Source organism: Mus musculus, chromosome 1, assembly GCF_000001635.26.
Source record: "Mus musculus strain C57BL/6J chromosome 1, GRCm38.p6 C57BL/6J".
Classification (NCBI taxonomy): Eukaryota; Metazoa; Chordata; class Mammalia; order Rodentia; family Muridae; genus Mus; species Mus musculus.
Window position 1 is genome coordinate 180,691,528 of NC_000067.6, and position 21,042 is coordinate 180,712,569.

Consider the following 21,042-nt stretch of genomic DNA (forward strand, 5'->3'; position numbering starts at 1 on the left):
AGCCCTACAAAAAACTCCCAGGGCCACATGGAGACGAGAGACTGGATCTCAGTGACCCGTTAGCCCAAAAGTCAAATTCACTGGTCACCGAGAATGAAAAAACAAAAGACAACCCCCCCCCCAAAAAAAACCAGATTTGCCTATTACATTTTCTTTATTTAGTTGGTCTAGTGTGAGTAAACCCACAATCCCAGCTTATTGGAAGACTGAAGCAGAAAGATTATAAGCCTGTGCTACAGAGTGAATTCAATACGAGCATGGGTGACTTGGTAAGATGCTGTCTCAAAAGGTTAAAAAGGGGGGTGCAAAAGGGGTCAGGCAATGGTAGCACATGCCTTTAATACCAGCACTCGGGAGGACTGGATCTCTTGAATTCAGGGCTACCCTGATCTACAGAGTGAGTCCCCCATCAGCCAGAGCTACACAGAGAAACCCTGTCTCGAAAACCCTTTTTGTCAGCCAGGCAGTGGTGGCTCATGCCTTTAATCCCAGTACTTGGGAGGCAGGAGGCAGAGGGAGGTGGATTTCTGAGTTCAAGGCCAGCCTGATCTACAAAGTGAATTCCAGGACAGCCAGGGCTACACAGAGTAAACCCTGTCTCAAAAAAACAAAACAACTTTCTGTCTTCCTGATTGTCTTCCTTCCTTCCTTCCTTTTCTTCATCTCAGAAAAACCTTTCTTTCTTCCTGTCTGTCTCCTTTTTATGTGTATGGATGTTTTCCCTGTGTGTACGTATGTGCACCATTTGTATGTCTGGTGCCCAAAGAAGCCAGAAGAGGACATCAGATCTGGAACCGGAATTAAGGAAAGTTAAATGTGGGTGCTGGGAATTGAACTTGTGTCGTCTTCAAGAGCAACAAGAGTTTGTAATCACTGAGCCATCTCTAACCCCTAATTACATGGTTTCTTTTTGACAGTGATTCTGAGTATACCATTAAGTTTAAGGTGTTCTGATATCTTCTCCATCTTGTCACTGGATTAGCATCATCTCAATTGGCCTCAACTATCATCTAAACTGTCACCAGTTTAAGTGTAAGGCTCTGATGGTGAGACCCCAAACTACCATATCAGTATTTTAGATCTTAAATTCACTTAGTCATTTACATACACTAGGAACTCTGAAACCAAAATATTCATGAGTCTTAATGGATTTTGAACAAGCACAGGTAAGTGTGGTTTGAATGAGAATGGCCCAAAGATCCAAATGAACTCAAAGGTTTCAATACTTGGTCCCCAGTGGGTAGAATTGTTTGGGAAGGATTGGGAGATGAGGTCTCGTGAAAGGTGTATCTTACTGGGGGCTGGGCTTTAAGGCTTCAGAAGCTACACCATCCCCTATACTCTACTTCCTTGTTTCCAAATGTGAACTCTTCCTGTCATCATGCCTTGGCTTCTCCATCATGGATGCTACCCCTCTGTGACTGTCAGCCCAATTCAATACTTTATTTTATAAGTTGTCCTGGTCCATTGTGTTTATCACAGCAACGGAAAAGTAAGACAATAAACTTTTAAAAATTTTTTTCTTTAATCTATTTATTTTGTATGTGTGTACTTATGTGGGTGCACACCATACCACACATATGGAAGTCAAAAAGACAACTTAAAGAAACCCGTTCTCCCATCCACCATGTGGGTCTTGGGGATCAAACTCAGGTTGTCAGGCCTGGTGGTCATGTGTCTGCCTCCACTGAGCCATCTTAGCAGCCCAGCAAGTAAGCTTACTTCGGAATGTTTTCTCATTCATTGTGTACTCCCCAACTTTCCCAGCACTGAGGTCTGGGACAACAGGGTTCAATTCAAAACAGAGCTCACTTCAATGGGATTTATGTATGAAGAGTAGTGAGAAACAGTAACCCACTAATGTTGCACAGGAAACATAATAACAAGTGCTAAGAAAAATGGTGGTCCAAGTAACAGGTACAAAAATTAAGATTACTTACGAAAAGTTCAGGCTTCAGAAAGGGAAGCTGTTTCCTGAGCTGTTTTGAAAGAGAAACTTTTTCACTGAGTCCCAACCAGAAAGGAATGACAGACAGAGAAGCACATTTTGGGTAAATGATCTTAAGGTTTGCATAAGCTAAAGATGATGGCATTGACTGTGAGCGTGCTTGACAGGGTCTTACAGTTTGGTTAACTGGAAGCTGCCACAGACTTCCAAATGGAGTAATTAAAAACAAAACAAAAAAGTGGGGAACAAGAGGCATGGGGCTCTTGAAAGAGCTGGAAAGTAGCGTTGTTACTGAGGGAGCGTCTAGCTGACAGGCCAGATGAGAAACCAGTCAAGTGAGGGCAGGGGAGGTGGCTAGGATACACAGTCAGCTGGGAGAGAGAAGCTGAAAAACTCGATGGAGATGGCTATAGTTAATATCTACATTTCATATACTTGAAAATTGCTAATAGATTATATCATCACAGAACAAAGAAAGGTGAGTGATGTCATGCATGTGTTAAGCAGTTTGATTTGGGTATGTATGTTAATACCATATAAAATTTTAAACAAAAATATTGACATCCATTATTTTGGAGATATATGTTAATACCATATACATTTTTAAGCAAAAAAAAAAAAAAAAAAAGCAGCATCCAGTTATGGTGGCAAATAAAGCTAGGAGGACAGGAGTTTGAGGCATCTTTCCTTCCTTACACAGCAAGGTCAAGAACAAAACAAAAAGACTCAGTGAAAAAGAGTAATGAGTCTTGGTGATGAGTCCAGAGTACAGGATGTGGGATAGAGTGTGTGAACCCACTTACAACTAGGACTACAAGAAGACAGCAGCTGCCGAGAAAGTGGGGAAACTGAGTCAAGCCGAAGGTTCTTATGAAGAAAACAAGTTCTGAACAATCAGTCTGAAAAATAGGAATAACCCTAGTAAGAAGGCCCAGGGGATGCGGACCAAATTATAATGTGCAGTCTTGGAGAGTCACGGTGACTTTTCGGTGGCTACCGAGAACAAGCCAGCAGTAAAGGCTCAGTGTCAGAGAAGGGAACCAAAATGTGAGAGATGATCCAGAACCGAGGCCATGGCCAGTCAGGAGATCAGCTCCAATCTCCCAGATCTCCCTGAGTGCATCCTCAACGCTCCCAGAATCCTCAGAAGTTACCTAAGGCAGAAAAGATGTGCTCCTCCCAGGAGTCCAACTTTGAGCCAATATCTTCAGAGAGAGACGAATACGTTTCAAAACTCTGAGAACCAGATGTGCAGACGCCTCCTCCAGTCATGCTGGGATCCGGAACGTGGTTCACATCTGCCTCCAGGGGCAGCTGAGGCTTCAAACACCTAGCTTCAGTCCCAGGAGCAGGGCAATGGAGGAAAACTCCCCGCCTTGAGGATAAGGGCTGAAATGACTTCCCACTCTGGCGCCTGGACTTGGCCCGTCGGTTCTGGAACCACACCTGGGGGACAAGAGGAGAAAAAAACTGTTCAGCTGCTTCCGGTTGGGGTTTTTATTGTTAGTTTGTTTGGGGGTTTGCTTGAGATAGCTTCTCTAGCCAGTGCTGACCTCAACCTCGGGTTGTAGCCAAGGAGAACCTTGACCTTGAATTTATGATTCTCCTTCCTCCACTCCAGAGCTGGGGTTACAGGCTGCACCACCACGAGTGGTTTGCGTGGTACCTGAGGATGGAACCCAGGGTTTCGTGCATGCTAGGCAAGCACTCTACCGATAAAACTGCATATTAGCCTTGACTCTCTGCTCAAAGTCTGGGGCTTACAGAAAGCACTTGAACCAATGGTTTGATGTTCAGAGCTCCAAACCTTCTCAGTCATCATTCTCAGATGCAAAGCTGGAATGCTGTCTGGTTCTGTCTACACTTGCTATACTTGGTTGTTTGTCTGCTTTTCATTTTACACATTAAAAAAAAAAAGAAAGAAAGAAAGCCGGGCGTGGTGGCGCACGCCTTTAATCCCAGCACTCGGGAGGCAGAGGCAGGCGGATTTCTGAGTTCGAGGCCAGCCTGGTCTACAAAGTGAGTTCCAGGACAGCCAGGGCTATACAGAGAAACCCTGTCTCGAAAAACCAAAAAAAAAAAAAAAAAAAAAAAGACGGTCTCAGCCTGGTGGTGGTAGCATACCCCTTCAATCCCAGTAGGTATTTTTCCTCCGTGAAGCTCGTTTCTGTGTGTAAATGTCTTTACTATTTCCCCACAAACGTGTTCTGCATAGGAAGCCCAGGGTGACAACTGCTGAAAGTGACAGTTGAAGCCAGGAGATAGTGGCACACCCCCTTAATCCTAGACAAAGGAGGCACATCTTTGATTTCAAGGCCAGCCTGGTCTCCAGAGCAAATTCCCGGACAGCCAGGGCTACCCAGAGAAACCCTGACTGGAGGGGGTAAAAAAGTGACAGTTGAGTAGTCACCCTAAGTCCAGGAAAAAAATAAACACTAAATGTCCACCCTCCTGAGGCAAGCGTCTAAACTGGGTGTTGGGGAACCTACCTGTAATCCAAGCACCCAGGAAGCTGAGGCAGAAGGATTGTGAATTGAAGTCCAGCTTGGACTACGCAGCATGAACTTGTCTCAGTCACACACACACACACACACACACACACACACACACACACACACACACACAGAGAGAGAGAGAGAGAGAGAGAGAGAGAGAGAGAGAGAGAGAGAGCAAGAGAGAGAGAGAGAGGCTTCTCCCTATCATCTCCAAAACTCTGATCTAAATGATCGACCTCAGACAATAAACTCACTTTGCAATATTTTTTCAAAGTGACAAGAAGTTCTTGCTTGTTTTGAAGGTGATCCAACCCTGCTCTGCTACTTAGAATCAAAGCCAGAGGAAGGCTTGTCTCTCTCTCTCTGTCTCTCTGTCTGTCTCTCTGTCTCTGTCTCTCTCTCTCTCCTTACTGGACGCTGGGAAAGAGTGCAATGACTACCTTCCTGCTGGGACCTTTCAATGGGTCCGCAAGCCCCTTAGCTGCCCAGATCAATCACATGGTAACGCGGCCTTAACTGACATCCCAGTTTGCAGTCTAGAACCATGAGGTTCAAAGAGAGTAACTTTTCCCCCACAGAATAAATGGCCCAACAAGCCTGTGACTTCCCAGCACCTCCACTGGAACGCGCAGCTGCGACCGCGACTCACCTGGATCCTGGACTCGGGTAGCAGCGTGAGCGCAGCCAGGCGCTCCCGCAAGTGGATGTCTGGGTACATGGTCTGTCGGAAGACGAGCTCCAGCAACTGCAGCTGCTCCGAGCTGAACGACGTGCGCTTGCGGCGCTGTGGCGCCGACGGGGCGGCCGAGCCTTTGGAGGGTCCGGGCGGATCCAGGCCGGCGGGGGTCTGCGCTGTGGGACTGGAGTCGCGGTTTGGAAAGCACTGCGTGGCTGCTGGGGCGCGAGAGTCGTGGGGCGCCGCGGGCAGCCCAGAGGCTGGGCGCATGGCTGGGAGCAGCTGCCCTCCGGGATGCGCGGCGGGGAAGATGGGGAAAGCGGCGCCTTCTGCGAACTGGAGCTGCTGGGACCCTGCTGCGGCCATGACTCCCGGACGCTTCCCTGTACCCCCGCGCGCCTGCAGTTATAGCGGCCCGGAGCCGGGGAGGGGGCGGCGGCGCCATCAAAGGCGTGGGTGCAGGGAAGCCGCGTCTCGTCTCCTCGGGGTGCGAGCCCGCCCCAGCCCCGCCAGACGCCGCGGGAATAATCGCTTCCGCTGACCCGGGGACGGAATGAGGGAGGCGCGAACTTGAGTCCGGGCCGCTCCGTCCCTTCTCCGCCCATCCGCCAGCCAGTCCAACCACCAATCCACATACCTCGAACCGCTTTGCCCCGGTGGGGTCGCCCCAAGTGCAGGCCGGACTTGGACAGAACCCCCTCTTCTGGGCCAGAAGACCTCTCAAGAGCGCCTGAATCTCTTGGGGGCTTGGTTCGTAGGTCCCCCGCGCTGTGCCTGGCCCGCTGTCCGCCTGTCACCATCAAAGGCGCTATTTACCACCCCTGCTATGTGCTAGACCTTACTCCAGGTTGGTTAAACAGCCTAGCCCTGCCCTCGGCAAACCACCCTGACACATCCTGAATCCAAGGGGGGGTGAAGATAAAGAGATCTCAAAGGGGACAGGCACACATCCTGAACAGTGACGCTGCTCCTGCCTAGAGTATCTGTGACCTGTCAACAAGAATGCTGTAAATTGGACGGGCTGAAGTTGTACGGGGTTAGCGCTCCTAAAGAATCCCAACAGTGCTCAGAACCCGAGAAGTTTCTGCTCCCTCTGATGCCACTCCTTGAAGTTTCTGCTCCCTCTGATGCCATTACTATTTCCTTTGTCCCCTGGGGTTCATTTGAGGTTCCTGGTTTGTTTTATGCGGATTTGTAGTTTAGTTGTGACTTCTATATCTGCTTCCCCTAGTGCACACATGCATTCATTTATTCATATAAGTCTCTCCCCACCTCCTTACCCTCTGGTCCTGAGAATAGGACCCAGTGACTGGAAAATCCTAAGCAAGACCCTCAGGGAACATCTGTTGAGACAGAAGCCAAGTTGCTTCATAGAGAAATCAGAGGCATGCAGCACTATAGCAGAAGGGTGCAGAGGCAGGCAGGGCAAGGAGCACGGCTTGCAAGGCCTCAAAGGGGCTCCCTGCAGAGGAAGGGGTATTCCACAGCCCAGCCCAGGACCTGTTCCTGCAACGTCTTCAATGCTAATGGGAAGTATCATAGGAGAAAGTATATGTGCTGGCCATGAGTGCATCCTGTCTACTAATACGCATGTGAGCCCCCAAAGAAGCCAAAAGAGGGAAGTGGGTTGTAAGCTGCCTGACACAGTGCTGGGAAGTAATGGGTTGTAAGCCACCTGATACAGTGCTGAGAACTGACCCTCTGGAAGAGCAGCAAGTGGCCATATCTTTACTATGGGCAATTATCCCAAGTGTCAAAGCACAGAGTGATCGGCAAGTTCTAGGCTTGACCTGTCCACCAGCTGGGGAGTCGTGGGAAGTGTCCTGGCCTCCTGCTTTATGCGGATGCTAAGACTCCCCAGGCCTGCTTTTCCATCTGATCCCTTCCCCTCAAACACACACACACACACACACACACACACACACACACACACACACACCTCCAACCCCTCTCCCTTTCTTTCTTCTTCTATTTCTTTGACAGTTTTTCAGTTTCACAGTGTATGGAATGGAAAAATCAGAATTTGATTTTTCTATGCTTTTATTTTTCTACTCCTACCCCGTACATATATCAGGGTCTCGTGTATACCAGGCTAGCCTCACACTCTCTATGTAGCCAAGGATGGACTTCCAGGATGCAAAGCTCTCTTTACAGACATTCCACACAATGCCTGATTTTATGCAATGCTGGGGCTCAAACAAGGCCTTGTAAATGCTGGACAAGCACTGGAAGGGCTATGCTACATCTTCTGCCATTTGTTCATCAATTCAGAGACTGGGTCTCACGAGATAGCCCAGGCTGGCCTTGAACTTGAGATCTACCTGTCTCAGCCTCTTGAACATGAAAGTTCACACCTACTTTTATTCTTCTCTTTTTTTCTGTGATGCTGAGGCTCAAACCCAGGGCTTTATCTCTGAATTATACACCCAACCTGTCACTCAGTTTTATAATCCATTATTAAAAATGAATTATTTGAAAACAAAATAAAATGTTATGGCTGTGCTTATGTATGTTCTTATATAGTAGGTGTGTGTGTGTGTGTGTGTGTGTGTGTGTGTGTGTGTGTGGTGGATGTGTGATGTGTGGTGTGTGTTCCCATTTTACTCTCCAAGAAATACACTACAATCCAGATCAAAGCCCAAAGACCTGGACAGGTGCTGTGCCAAGCGGATCTCCAGATATGACTCTGTGGGAACACTGGGTTCCAGTCATCTTGGGAAGAGAGGTGGCCTGGTCTCTGCCACCTAGGAGCTTCAGTGGCTGCTGCACTGCTGTCCCTGAAGGGATCAGGAAACCAGCCTGAGAAGACACCAGAGTCTGTGACTACTGCTCCCAGAAGGAGTTTGTCAGTGACAGCCGAGCCTCCCAGAGACTCAGCTGGGTTCTGAGCTATAGGAATTCTTCAACCTGCTACGTGGAAATCCTCCCGGGTCCTTTGTCCATCACTGTCCTCTGCCACCTTCTGTCTGCCCCAGAAGAACCCTACAGGGCAGGGAAACGGACTGAGGGAAATAATGGCAGGCTGTGTACACAGCTGGGGCTGTGTGTGGCCAGAAATCATAGTGCAATTTGTGATCTGAGAATCCTCTAATCCAACCAACAGGCATCATTTTTAAAAACCATTTCCTTCAGATTTGTCCCATATTGTAATATGTATTGAACAAGAGCTCAGAAACTCTCATCCTCTCTTCCTTTTGCCCTAAATTTAGCTTTTCTTATTCTACCCCCTCTCTGTCTCTATATCTCTGTCTGTTTGTGGGTCTCTTCCTCCACCCCATCTGTGTGTGTGTGTGTGTGTGTGTGTGTGTGTGTGTGTGTGTGTATGCGTGTGTACACTTGGGAATATGCACACATGAGTTGTCAGAGCACTGTTTGTGGGAAATGGTTCTCTCCACCTGCTATGTGAGTCCAGAGATTGAACTCAGTCCATCAGCTTGGCAGCAAGCACCTTTACTGGCTGAGTTTCCTGCTAGCTCTGAATTGAGATTTTTCTTGCATGTGCTTGGATGTATCCTTGTCCAGCTACAGAGAAGACTCAGGTTGGAACTGGAAGTGATAGAAAGAAAAACTCTTAGCCAGGCATGGTGGTGCATACTTTTAATCCTAGCACTCGGAAGGCAAGAGGGGAGAATTTCTATGAGTCTGAGGCTAGCCTGGCCCTTCATAGCACGTTTCAGGATATAGCCATGGCTGTATAATAGAGAGACCCTGCCTCAAGAAAAGTGAGACAGACAGACAGAGGGACACACACAGCCTTTTATGCCCCTCAGCATTGCTTCAGTCTTACTTTAAATCATGTTCACAAAAGCCAGCTGTGGTTACTGAGTGCCTGTTGTTCAGGTACTTAGGAGGCTGAGGCAGGAGCATCACATCAAGTCTCACCTGGTCTACACAGGAAATTCCACTCCAGTCAGGGCTATATTACAAGACCGTGCCTCAAAAACAAATAGCCAGGCGGTGGTGGTGCACACCTTTAATCCCAGGACTTGGGAGGCAGAGGCAGGCGGATTTCTGAGTTCGAGGTCAGCCTGGTCTACAGAGTGAGTTCCAGGACAGCCAGGGCTACACAGAGAAACCCTGTCTCGAAAAAACAAACAAACAAACAAAACCAAAAAAACAACAACAAAAACCCCAAAAAACAAGAATAAATAAATCACATGCACAGATGGTTGTGAGTGCATTTTTAAGCCCTTTGAGAGCTCTTATTTTATAGTTATTTTGGGGTTGAAGAGGGAAAACCCAGACCCTAATCTGAGCTATGGCTGTCTGAGCTGGCCTTGAACTCCAGTCTGCTTTTCAGTCATCAGTGCTTGTCTACTTGGCAAGGTCCTTCCTTCCTGAGCTTTAATTTCACAGTGCGTCTATTTGTGAGATGGTTCTTGCTATATACGTATGTGTGTGTGTATGTATGTATGTATGTATGTATGTATACATGTATATATAATTAAAAAAATTTTTTTTTGAGGCAGGGACTCACTATGTAGCTCTGGCTGTCCTGAAACTCAATCTGTAGACTGGGCTGTCCTTGAACTCACAGAAATCTACCTGCCTCTGCTAGAATTAAGGGCATGTACCACTATGCCCGATTAATTTAAAGGTATTATTATTTTTAAAAAATTTTTTATTTTATTTTATTATTATTATTATTTTTTTTTTTTTGGTTTTTCGAGACAGGGTTTCTCTATATAGTCCTGGCTGTCCTATAGACCAGGCTGGCCTCGAACTCAGAAATCTGCCTGTCTCTGCCTCCTAAGAGCTGGGATTAAAGGCATGCGCCACCATGCCCAGCACTTAAAGGTATTATTAAGAAGATATTTTTTAAATATATATTTTTTCACTTGGAGAAATAATATGGAAGAACTACTATTTAATGTATATTTACAGAAGAGAAATAGCCAGCAGGACATAGAATTTGAGTTCAATAAGTCTTTATGAGGTTGGGACATTACTTTGGTGGGACAGAAGTGCAGGCCCAGGGATCTGAATTTTGGAGTGTCAGCATACATGTAAGAACCTAGCACAACAGACCATGCCTGGAGTCCTCGAGTTCAAGAAACAGAGTCCAGGAGCTGGCTGGCCAGTCCCTTCAGCCAGTCCCTTCAACCAGTTCCTTCAGCCAGGAACTCCAGGGTTAGTAACAGACCCTGTCTCGGTGTAAGATGAGGGGCCAGGGTGATTCTAAGTGGTTAAGTTCATTTTGTTTGTTTGTTTGTTTAAAGATTTATTTAGCTTATATATATATGAGTACACTGTCACTGTCTTCAGACACACCAGAAGAGGGCATCAGATCCCATTACAGATGGTCGTGAGCCACCATGTGATTGCTGGGAATTGAACTCAGGACCTCTGGAAGAGCAGCCGGTGCTCTTAACCTCTCAGCCATCTCTCCAGCCCAGTGGCTAAATCCTTGTAGATTTTTTTTTTTAATTGAACTCAAATTCTATGTTCTGCTAGCTATTTCTCTTCTGTAAATATACATTAAATAGTAGTTCTTCCATATTTATTTCTCCAAATGGAAAAAATATATTAAAAAAAAAAAACCTATGTTCTTAATAATACCTTTAAATTAATCGGGCATAGTGGTACATGCCCTTAATTCTAGCAGAGACAGGTAGATTTCTGTGAGTTCAAGGACAGCCCAGTCTACAGATTGAGTTTCAGGACAGCCAGAGCTACATAGTGAGTCCCTGCCTCAAAAAAAAATTTTTTTTTAATTATACACACACACACACACACACACACACACACACACGTATATAGCAAGAACCGTCTCACAAATAGACGCACTGTGAAATTAAAGCTCAGGAAGGAAGGACCTTGCCAAGCAGACAAGCACTGATGACTGAAAAGCAGACTGGAGTTCAAGGCCAGCTCAGACAGTCATAGCTCAGATTAGGGTCTGGGTTTGCCCTCTTCAACCCCAGGGCTAGCTCACTACATGATAGGTTGTGCTAAGTGCTTTAGGCCACTACTCATATTTAGTTGATAACATCTGTTGCAACAGCCACAAGTAAGGACTAGGAGAAACAGGAGGCAGTCCTCAGACACACCGGTGCTATGCCTTGAGGGAAGTCTTGGTCAGCCAGAGTCACAGCCAGGCTGGGAGAGAGAGACAAGGCCACTTGGAGTCACTACCCTTCTGCAGCTCCCATGTTTCTTGCCACCTTTCCCATCCCCAACACCCAAATATCAGAGGCCTGCCTTTCCTCCCCAAGTGCTAAATATTCTCTTCCTCTGCTCTCTTTGTTGTTGGAGTTGGGCCCTCTCCCTGGGCTGCCCAGAACCCGGTGGAGGAGCCCGGGGTGTTTATTAAAGGGGAAACTAGGGAAAGGCAGCCCAGGGGAGCCGATGGCTCTACTTCCCCCTTGAGATCTCTTTTCCCTTTGATCCTGACCTCGCTTTGATTTCCTTCACTCTCTTTTTCACCTTCAGTTTCTGAAGTTTATTTCACAGTCAGTGGTTACAGTAGACAGAGATGGTGTCCTTCCAAAAGGCATACCGTGGCAAGCCATTATAGAAGCCTTTTCTGTGTGCTCCAGGCAGGAGGTATAAATTCATCTGACTAACACAGCATCACTTTTGATCCTGTTATGGGAAATCTTCAAAAAGAATGGCACCTTTTCTTCTTGCAGTTATCTGTGCCAATGCTTCTGCCTAGGAAGGACTCCTCTGGGGAAGTCTTTCATGAACCGATTTAAGCAGCTAACCAATAAAGTTGAAAACAGCAGAGAAAGAAAACATTGGAAATGAAGATCTGAAAGAACGATCAAGATAGTCAAAGCCTGTGTGTGTGGCGCACACCTGTGGGCTCAGCAAGACCCTGTCTCAAAGCATTAACAGAAAAAACGAATACTTGGTTTTCAAATTCGTTGCCTGACATTGAGATGTAACTTTCTCAGACAGCTACTGAACATTCCAGTGATTGGCTGGACCAATCCAGCTCAGCTGCCAGCCCCCTCCCTCCGACTCTGACACAACCCCTCCTATTAAGTGCCCCAAATACACTTTCACTTCGTTACTGTTTCAAACAGTGCCACAGACCTCCCTCTTCTTAACTTTGTTTTGGGATTGATTAAGCTTGTTAGCACTGAGACTTTGGCTAACCACCATTTCCCACTAAAAGGGGAAAAATGAGTCCTTGGAGGAAAAGCCCGCTCCAAGGTTGGAGCCTCAGAGATTTTGGCCTAGAATATTTAGACACGGTTAGTTGAAAGGGAGAAACAGTAGCAAGCTATGGAGGAGTGGGTACTCTAAAGAAACCATCTGGTGACAGGGCAGATGGCTCCACAGGTGAAAGAGCCTGCTGACAAGGAGCGAGCTGACTCCTGTAAATTGTTCTCTGGCTTCTACAGATGGAATGCTCTCTCTCTCTCTCTCTCTCCCTCTCTCTCTCTCTCTCTCTCTCTCTCTCTCACACACACACACACACACACACACACACACACACACACACACTAAATGTAACCACCATTCTTTTTTAAAGCTAACTAGTTTGGACTTGCCTAGACATATGATCTGGCTTAAATCTTCAGTCATGAGGAAGAGGAGGAGGAGGAGGAAGACTAGGAGGAGAGGAAGAAGAAAAGGAGGAGGACGGGCTGGGTTGTGATTCAGTGGTAGGGCATTTATCTACCATGTGTTGAGGGCATGGGCTCCATCCCCAAGTATTATAAGGACAACCAAAAGCCAGTGCCTTTGAAATAAGTGGAGACAGGAAAATGAAATGGCAGAGGAGTAGGGGTTGGGGGTAGGGTAGGCTTTCCAAAAATGGTGCCTTGAATGAGCTCAGCTAGGAGCAGGGTTTTGCTGCAATCACAGCACCAGGCCTTCCTTTGCTGCGTTCCCAGAGAACACTGTCCCAAGGGCACTGGAGTTGGCTGGTAGGGGGCATGGCACATTTTGCCTGTGAAGGGAAGGTTCTGGGAGGTAGGGAGGTCAGAGGCTGAGCCTCTGTGCAGCACAGTGGGTTGTGAAAAGCAACAGCCTATGGACATAAACCAATGCCGATGGATGTGACAGACGGGCCTGTGCAGAAACAACTGTGAGAAGCTGAGGGGGTCCTGAGTTGGGACTGAAGACCAGAGCTCTGCATCCCAAGGATGTGGGAGGAAGGAGCTGCTCACCTGCAGAAAAAACAGAAAACAACAAACAAACAAACCCAGCAGGCTCTTCTTCCACTGCTCCAGGGACACCTGTCCTATTAGGAAACCATCTCCACGCCTTGACTGTTCAGTGCAAGTGCCTGGGGACTCAAAAGAGGACCAACTCAGAACTGTTCATTAACCGTGTGTGTGTGTGTGTGTGTGTGTGTGTGTGTGTGTGTGTGTGTGTGTGAGAGAGAGAGAGAGAGAGAGAGAGAGAGCGCAAATCAAGCTCAGAGGACAACTTGCCAGAGTCAGAGTCAGTTCTCACTCCGTCATGTGGACTCCAGGGATCAAATTCACTGAGCCAAGCTTTGAAGCACACAGGGTTACCTGCTGAGTTGCCTCCCTGGTCCTTTTTTGAGTTTTTGAGACACTGTCTTCCTATGTTGTCCAGGCTGTTGGTGAACTCCGAGAGCTATCCTCTTTTTGAACGTTATGATTATTAACCTGTGTCTCCATGCGTGGCTTTTATTTTTTAAAATACAATTCAATGTCCAGGACATCAAAAGTCCTGTTTGTCTGTCTGTTTATTGCAGTACTGGGAATTGAACCCAGGGCCTCCCAGCTGCTAGACAAGTACTCTACCGCTGAGCAGTATCCCTAGCCCCATGGCCAATCATATTCCAGCAGCAGCAGGCCGTGTCCTCGCGTGCCTAGAATACTATAAAGTCTGTAGCAGAGTCTCAATGTCTATTTGACATATCAATTGAAAGAAATTTCTGAGCTGGTTGGCGGCAGTCTGTGCCTTTACCTTTAATTCTAGCACTGGGGAGCTGGGGAGGCAGAGGCAGACAGATCTCTGAGTTCAAAGCCAATCTGTCTACAGAGTGAGTTCCAGGGCACCCAGGGCTACACAGAGACATTCTTGTCCAAAAAAAAAAAAAAAAGAGGAGGAGGAGAAAAGAAAAGAACAAGAATGAAAATTCTAAGTACTCAACCCACCACCATCTGCATGAATGCAAAACTCCAGGGACCCAGGGACTGAGTGAGGCCAGGGCACCTTTAAGGCACTAGAGACAGAAAGCGTGTCCTCCTTACACTCTTATGATCTCGGTAGATTCTGGATTTTAGAGGCTGGAATAAGCCAGTGAGATGAACCTGGATCCCGGATAACTGAGAAGACACTGCATGAGCAAGGCCAGTCCTGCTTTGGAACTTTCAGCCTCTGAATCAGGTGGGCGAGCATTGGGATTCAACCCAGCAGATTCCTAAACAAGAGCTGTGTGGGCTGTGGTCTTTGGGGTCACCTGTCTTGATCCAAAGGTACAAGCCGGGGCATAGAGGGCCAGAATTAGGTTTCAAGGAACACATGGCTTGTTTATGGGGGCTTTCAGAGGGTTAGAGTGCAAGGGCTGAGGAGCAGGGTCGACAGGGCCCAGATGAGACACAGCTGATGAGCCTTCTGGGAACATCAACTCCAGACTCTAAAGCTTTCTCCCTCCCACCAGCCTAAGCCCCATCCTCACCTGTGTGGGGGTATCCTCCCCCCAATCCGGAGCCTGCTTCTTCCCAGAGACTCCCCCTCCATCTGTACACTTACTCAGCAGAGCTCTTGACCTTGCCTGGGGTTCTGTCCCACACGATATTGAGGGTGTGTGAACCCTTTTCCCAACAGCAGGTCATTGTCTTCTGTGGGGTACTCAGTCTTCCAACCCATAGAGTCACTAGACTAGGATTTCTTGTGCAATTGCTCACAGGACCCACAGAGCCTGAGCCTGACTTGTTCCCTGTACGTCCTGGTCAGCCAAGAACGTGGTGGTACACAGTAAAGGTTCAGTTAGTCCCCCAAAGGGACATGTGAAGGGGTCAGGTGCCTCTGCTGTTGGCCTACAAGTGACCCCAGCCATCCCTGTACCTCTGGATCAGGACTCCATTACAGGAGCATCACAGAGTTTGGAATTTGTCTTCATGCCGTCCCTTGTCTGTTGTCAGCCCTCATGCATGCCCTTTGACCTCTGCAAGCTCCAGCTTCCCACCTGCAGAGTGTGCCCTGGAGGAGCAGAGAGGCTTGCTTGCCTTTGGGACTTTTTAACTGTCTGGCCTCCCTGGCCCTCACCCTAAAGCATGTTCCAACATCAGCTTATGGTGTTCTTTTTGTTCCTCTGTAGACAGAGCAGACCCTGGGGCTGAGGCTGCCAACTGAGGGATCCTGGAGGAGTTGTTCGTATTTACTTTAGCTCTGCCTGACAGTCTGCCCTGACTGCCACCTGGCCAGGCCCCTAGCAAGGCACCCACAGCCTACAGCCCACCCAAGTCTGTCACATCTCATGCGTGTGCAAAGCGTTTTCTTCAGATGTGCTGGTTTGGACTTCCATCTGGCCTGTGAGCTCCTGGTGGGCAGACACACCAGGCTTAGGGGGTCTTGGGGTGGCTATGGTGGTAGATGTTGAGGCTGTGGTTTTATGAGGATCTGGTACCCCAAACCCATGAGGGTGCAGAGGCAGAGACTAAAGCACCTACTCCACCGGATACAGTACAGAAGGTGCGGACAGTCTCATCCAATGAGACTCACCATTTTGCTAGAAGGCACACTCGGCACCTGAAGATATCACTCAACTAACCTGTCCTCAGAGGAACTAGATATCCAGTCAAAGGTTGACAGCTCTGCAGCCTGGAGCAACAGAGTGCAATGGAAAGACAGACACTCTTAGATCCTCAGGAAGAACGCCTCTTCCCTTCCCTTCTTCCTGGGGGTTTTGGTAGCTGAAACGTTTCACTTCCTTTAAAAGGCCCAGATGAAAGGCTGTGGTGGGATGAAAGGCTCTTGGGGGCCTGGCTGGAGGAAGTGGTCAGCTGACAGGTAGTTGTGAAGCCACCTGGAGAGGTGCCAGTAGAGAATTAGCCATCAGCCACACCTAGGGGTGAGGGTGCCGGAGCCTGGAGGGGCCCTTATCAGGGATGAAATCTGTCATTTCCCTGAGAAGGGGGCCTGAGTCCAAAGCTTGGGGGCCTTAAAAGTGGTCCTGAATGAGCCCCACATTCACCCGTGATCTTCTGTTTTCAGGGATCAGAGTCTGAGCACAGCTTCTCCAAACTCAGAGGCATGGTGGGATCCTGGGACTGTGTGTGTGTGTGTGTGTGTGTGTAAGAGAGACAGACAGACAGACAGACAGACAGACAGACAGATAGAGAGACAGGCAGAAACAGAGACAGAGTCAGAGAGTGACAAGGAAGCCCTGTGTGTGACCTTTCTACTTAGTTCTGAGTTTGGTTTTACTCACCCCCTCCCCTTTGATAATTATTAAACAAGCAACCACAGAGCTGGGCTAGGGAGATGACTCGTGGGTAAAGTTCTTGTAATGTAATACTAACCCCGACAACCTGAGTTCGAGTCTATACCCCATGATCCCATGTGCAAAGCTGGAGAGCAATAACCCAGGCTCTCCTAGATGAGAAACAGAGTCAGGAAAGCCAACTCATAGACCTGTTAGCCTGGAGACCCTGCTTCAAATAAGATAACTGCTAAAGGTTGCCCTCTGACCTCCATATGCACACGGTAGCACTATTCCATCATCTGAGCTACTACAGTAAGGCTGAGACTGGAGGATCAGTGGAACTGAGGGTTCAAGGCTAACCTGGGTATATATTGAAAACCTTTCTTGAGAGCCAGGCAGTGGTGGCCTTTAGTTATAGCATTCAGGAGACAGAGGCAGGCAGATCTTTGTGAGTTCAAGGCCAACCTGGTCTACAGAGTGAGTTTCAAGACAGCTGGGGCTACACAGAGAAACCCTATCTCAAAAACAAAACAACACCAATGAAGAAAAACAATCTTTAAAAACAAAAAAGAGTAGCAAGTAGATCATTTCCTCATACTGTTTTCCAGGAGTGGCAAGGCTTATCTAGAGTCCCATACTGTCACACATGGGAGAGGTTTAAAGTTGAAGGCTGGCCCCTCTCCCTCTCAGCATCCCTCAGCCCTGTCAAGAAGGGACTGGAAGCCCTGTACTCAGGCCTCATCAACACTGGTGAGGCGGCTCCAGATGTGCCCTGCAGACCTAGGTGACAAGAAGGGACCTGCCATGCCCAAGGACCTATGACTAGTGCTGTGTTCAAAGTTGTAGGGATGGAGGGTACCGATGGGATGGTCAAATTCCTGTTAGGTTTTCACTCATCCTAAGAGCCTTGGTACTCACCTCTCCAGCTGTTAGGATGGATGCTTGTCTCCACCACCGTGTTCTAGAGCCTTTCCTCACCTGGGGAATAGGGCTCTGGGGGTCTGAGTTATTCCCTGGTTGAATGTTACATCATGTGCAGTAGGAAGTAGCCTCAGCTGCCCAAGCAGCTCTGTTCTGTCTCTCAACACGGAGACACGGGTGTGTCACTGTCAGCTGATTCTTCTCTTGGACTCGGGCCGACCTCTCACTTCACACAGACCCAGTTCTAAGGCTGCTCAAGGGTCTCAGATCTCTCACACACTTAGAAACAGGTGGTCACTTGGGACAGCTCCTGCAAGAGCCCTGAACTGAGCCTGTTGGGAGGAGGAAGCAGCGTGGTGCTGAGTGGTTTTCAAGAGTCCGTGAGACGGACCAGCCCCAGTGTGCTCTCTCTGGTGTGTTGATCCTCCCACTGGGCATGAGGGAAGGATCTGCTCACACTTCAAAACTCTACTCACTCTCTGGACTCCCACATCTCAGGATGGGGGTGGGGGTGGGAGTGGGGGAGCGAGAGCCGCCTGCCTCAGAACTCTGCTACCTTGCCCGGCCACACAAGAGCACGAGAAATCAAGCCATGTCCTCTCTGAGCACCCCTGATGAGTGTAGTCTTGAGATAACAACCCTGCCTTCAGACAACCAATCTGGTGTTCCCTGCTGTGCAGTAGCCTGTCAGTGCCATGGTGTCCTTCTCCCTGTCTCTCAGCACTCCTAAGCAGGCTGCTAGTCCCTATTGAAAGTCTTTCTTTTTATTACTGTTGTGTATATGATGTGTGTGAAGGGGCATGCATGCTGTGTATAAGGCTGTCAGAGGACGACTTGCGGAGATGGTTTTATTCTGACTTTTCTTGGGTTCTGGGGAGTGAACTCTTCTCCGGCTTATGCAGCAAGTGCCTTGTCCCACCAAGCCATCCCGGTGCTCCAACCAATTGCTATTTAAAAGTATACAACACTGTGGCATTAAGTACATTCATAGGTTGTGTGACCATTAGGTCTGTCTAGAACCAAAATACTCCTTGTTAGCCCTCCACTAGTAGGGAGTCACTAACCAGTGACTCCCCACTCCTCTCAGCAGCCACTGGTTAGCGCTTCCTGTCTCTACATTAGTACTTCCTGCCTACAGATTTGCCTATTCTAAGTTCCCTAAGACAGTGGGTATCTTTATTTTTCAAACGAAGACACTGATATACTGAAGATGAGACTAAATAATTTACCTCAAACTTGATTATCTAAGCTGTTTTATATGCAGGACTGGACTTGAATTCAGGTCTACCCTATACTACACTACAGTCTAACTTCACCATCACAATACTCCAATGCTCTTATTTAGTGTGTGTGTGTGTGTGTGTGTGTGTGTGTGTGTGTGTGTGTGCGTATTTTGTTTATTTTTCATTAGGTTTTAGAGCACTTTCTTAGGCTCATCTGTGTACTTCCTTGTAAAATCCTCTTTTTACAGAATACAGTAGTCATTTTAGCAAAACACCTCCCACCTTTGATGTCTGACATCTTGGTTATACGTTTGGGGTTGGATCCGAAAAGACTCCCCCTAGGGCCTTGTGTGTTGAAAGCCTGAACCCCTGGTACAGCAATGTTCAGAGGTCTCCTGGGAAGTGGTTGGACCACAGGGCTCTGACCTGTCAATGGGTGAGTCCACTAACTGGTTCTTAATTTGATGGGTGGTTAAGAGGTGATGAACACTTAGGAGACAGACAGGTGAAGTGAATGATGGGAGAACTCTAGGGACACGCCCTTGGGGGTGTGTGGCTTGTTTTCTTGCCTCTCCTTGCCACTTCTTCTTCTTCTTTTTTTATTATTAGATATTTTCTTCATTTACATTTCAAATGCTATCCCAAAAGTCCCCTATATCCTCCCTCCGCCCTGCTCCCCTACCCACTCCTCCTCCTCCTTCTCCTTCTCCTTCTTTGAGACAGGATCTCTCTCTATGGCCTTGGCTGTCCTGTAGCCCAGGCTGGCCTCAAACTCAGAGATCTGCCTGCCTATGCCTCCTGAGTGCTGGGAATATAGGTGTGCATATTATTATTATTTTGTCTTAGCAAATAATAATAATAATAATCGTGTTTTCAGTTCTCCTCCATCCACCAGACAGTGGCTGTCCATCCAGACAGTGACCATCTTCAGCCAGAAACCTGTTTGGACAGTTTAACCCTTGATGCTTCCTCTGTAGAGTCCTGCCCACCAGCTCCATCTTGCTCCATGGCTGCACATACACACTTGGCCCTGCCGTGTTTGGCATTGAGCCCTATCTCTCTTCATGGCGATCTCCTTACCTGTCATGATGTGTCTGTCCCCTTGCCCTAACAGGCAACAGGGTTCCTCTGTGTAACCCTGGCTGTCTGGAACTTTCCCTGTAGACCAGGGTGGCTTTGAACTCACAGAGATCTACCTGCCAATGCCCCCACTCTCACTCCCACCCTTGCAAGCTGGGACTTGAGGTGTGATCCATCACAACCAGGCTTTTTTTTTTTCCATTATCCAACACAAACACCTTTTGTGATATAGTCCTGTGCCCATCCCCAGGTGTGTCTGAGAGTCCTCCCTGCATCGGTGAGTCCTCATGCCCAGGTGTGTCTGAGAGTCCTCCCTGAATAGGTGAGTCCTCATGCCTCTTTGCTATAGCCATGCCATTTCCCCAGGATACAAACACTGTCTCTGAAACTCAGTGAAACCAACTGGCCAACAAAAAGAGTTTGTTTTTTCAACATACTGTCACAGAAAGATGTCTCCTAAGGAGTAAGATGAGGAATACGCTGCCAAGCAGGGTGTACAGTGCGTTCTGGGGCTGGAGAGATGGCTTAATGGCTAACAGGACCTAAGTCTGAGCCCCAGCACTCCCATCAGACGCCTGACAGCTGCCTGGTTCTCATTCTGGGGAGTCCCACACCCTTTTTTGACCCCAGCAGGCACCATACTCATATACACACATAATTTAAAAATAAACTTTTAAAGGACCTAAGTGAGGAAAAGCAATGGTGATGTGCTTCAAGAGTTTAAGTTAGGTGTGGTGACGCACACCTCTAGCCTCAGATACTGAGGAGTCTAAAGAAGGAGGATTCAGATTTGGAGTCCAGCCTAAGCTACATAAGGAGACTTTGTCTCAAAAACTAAATAAAATATGACTAAGATGGGAGAAAAGTATATGAAAGAAGAAATGATAAGGTCTATACATAAATTTGTATGTGCATCAAAACTTTTTTTTTTTTTTCTTTTTCCTTTTCTTTTTTGAGACAGGGTTTCTCTGTATAGCCTGGCTGTCCTGGAACTCACTCTGTAGACCAGGCTGGCCTCGAACTCAGAAATCCGCCTGCCTCTGCCTCCAAAGTGCTGGGATTAAAGGTGCGTGCCACCACAGCCTGTCCTTGTTTTTGACTTTTGTTTTGTTTTATTTTGAGATAATGTCTGACTAATTTGCCCATAATGACCCCCAACTCACTCTGTAGACAGAGCTTGCTTTGAGCTTATAATTCTCCTGCCTCAACTTCTACACTAGCTGGTTTACAGGTCTGCATCACCAGGTCCTTTTTTGAGTGAATTCTTTTTCCGAAAATATGTGTTATTTTGTGATTAATAAGTAAGTGTGTTAGAAGCTATAAAAGTAAAGGGTTTTGTT

General features: G+C 47.6%; 1 protein-coding gene across 1 annotated transcript; it reads right to left on the minus strand.

Moving 5' to 3' along the window:
• Positions 1–1,515: 1,515 nt before the first annotated feature.
• Mixl1 (Mix1 homeobox-like 1 (Xenopus laevis)) lies at positions 1,516–5,507 on the minus strand. The gene is made up of 2 exons (NM_013729.3): positions 5,093–5,507; positions 1,516–3,394 (listed from the first exon to the last, which is right to left on the minus strand). Exons 1-2 carry the CDS (start codon positions 5,483–5,485, stop codon positions 3,092–3,094), a joined length of 696 nt encoding a protein of 231 aa, NP_038757.1. The 5' UTR covers positions 5,486–5,507; the 3' UTR covers positions 1,516–3,091.
• Between the last annotated feature and the right edge of the window lie 15,535 nt (positions 5,508–21,042).

What these genes read in the sequence shown, in the direction of transcription:
- Mixl1 (NM_013729.3), bottom strand. Translation starts at nt 5,485, where the DNA reads ATGGCCGCAGCAGGGTCCCAGCAGCTCCAGTTCGCAGAAGGCGCCGCT. An exon ending in TACCCGAGTCCAGGATCCAG is followed by an intron (nt 3,395 to 5,092) that starts GTGAGTCGCGGT and finishes CTTGTCCCCCAG; the next exon opens with GTGTGGTTCCAGAACCGACG.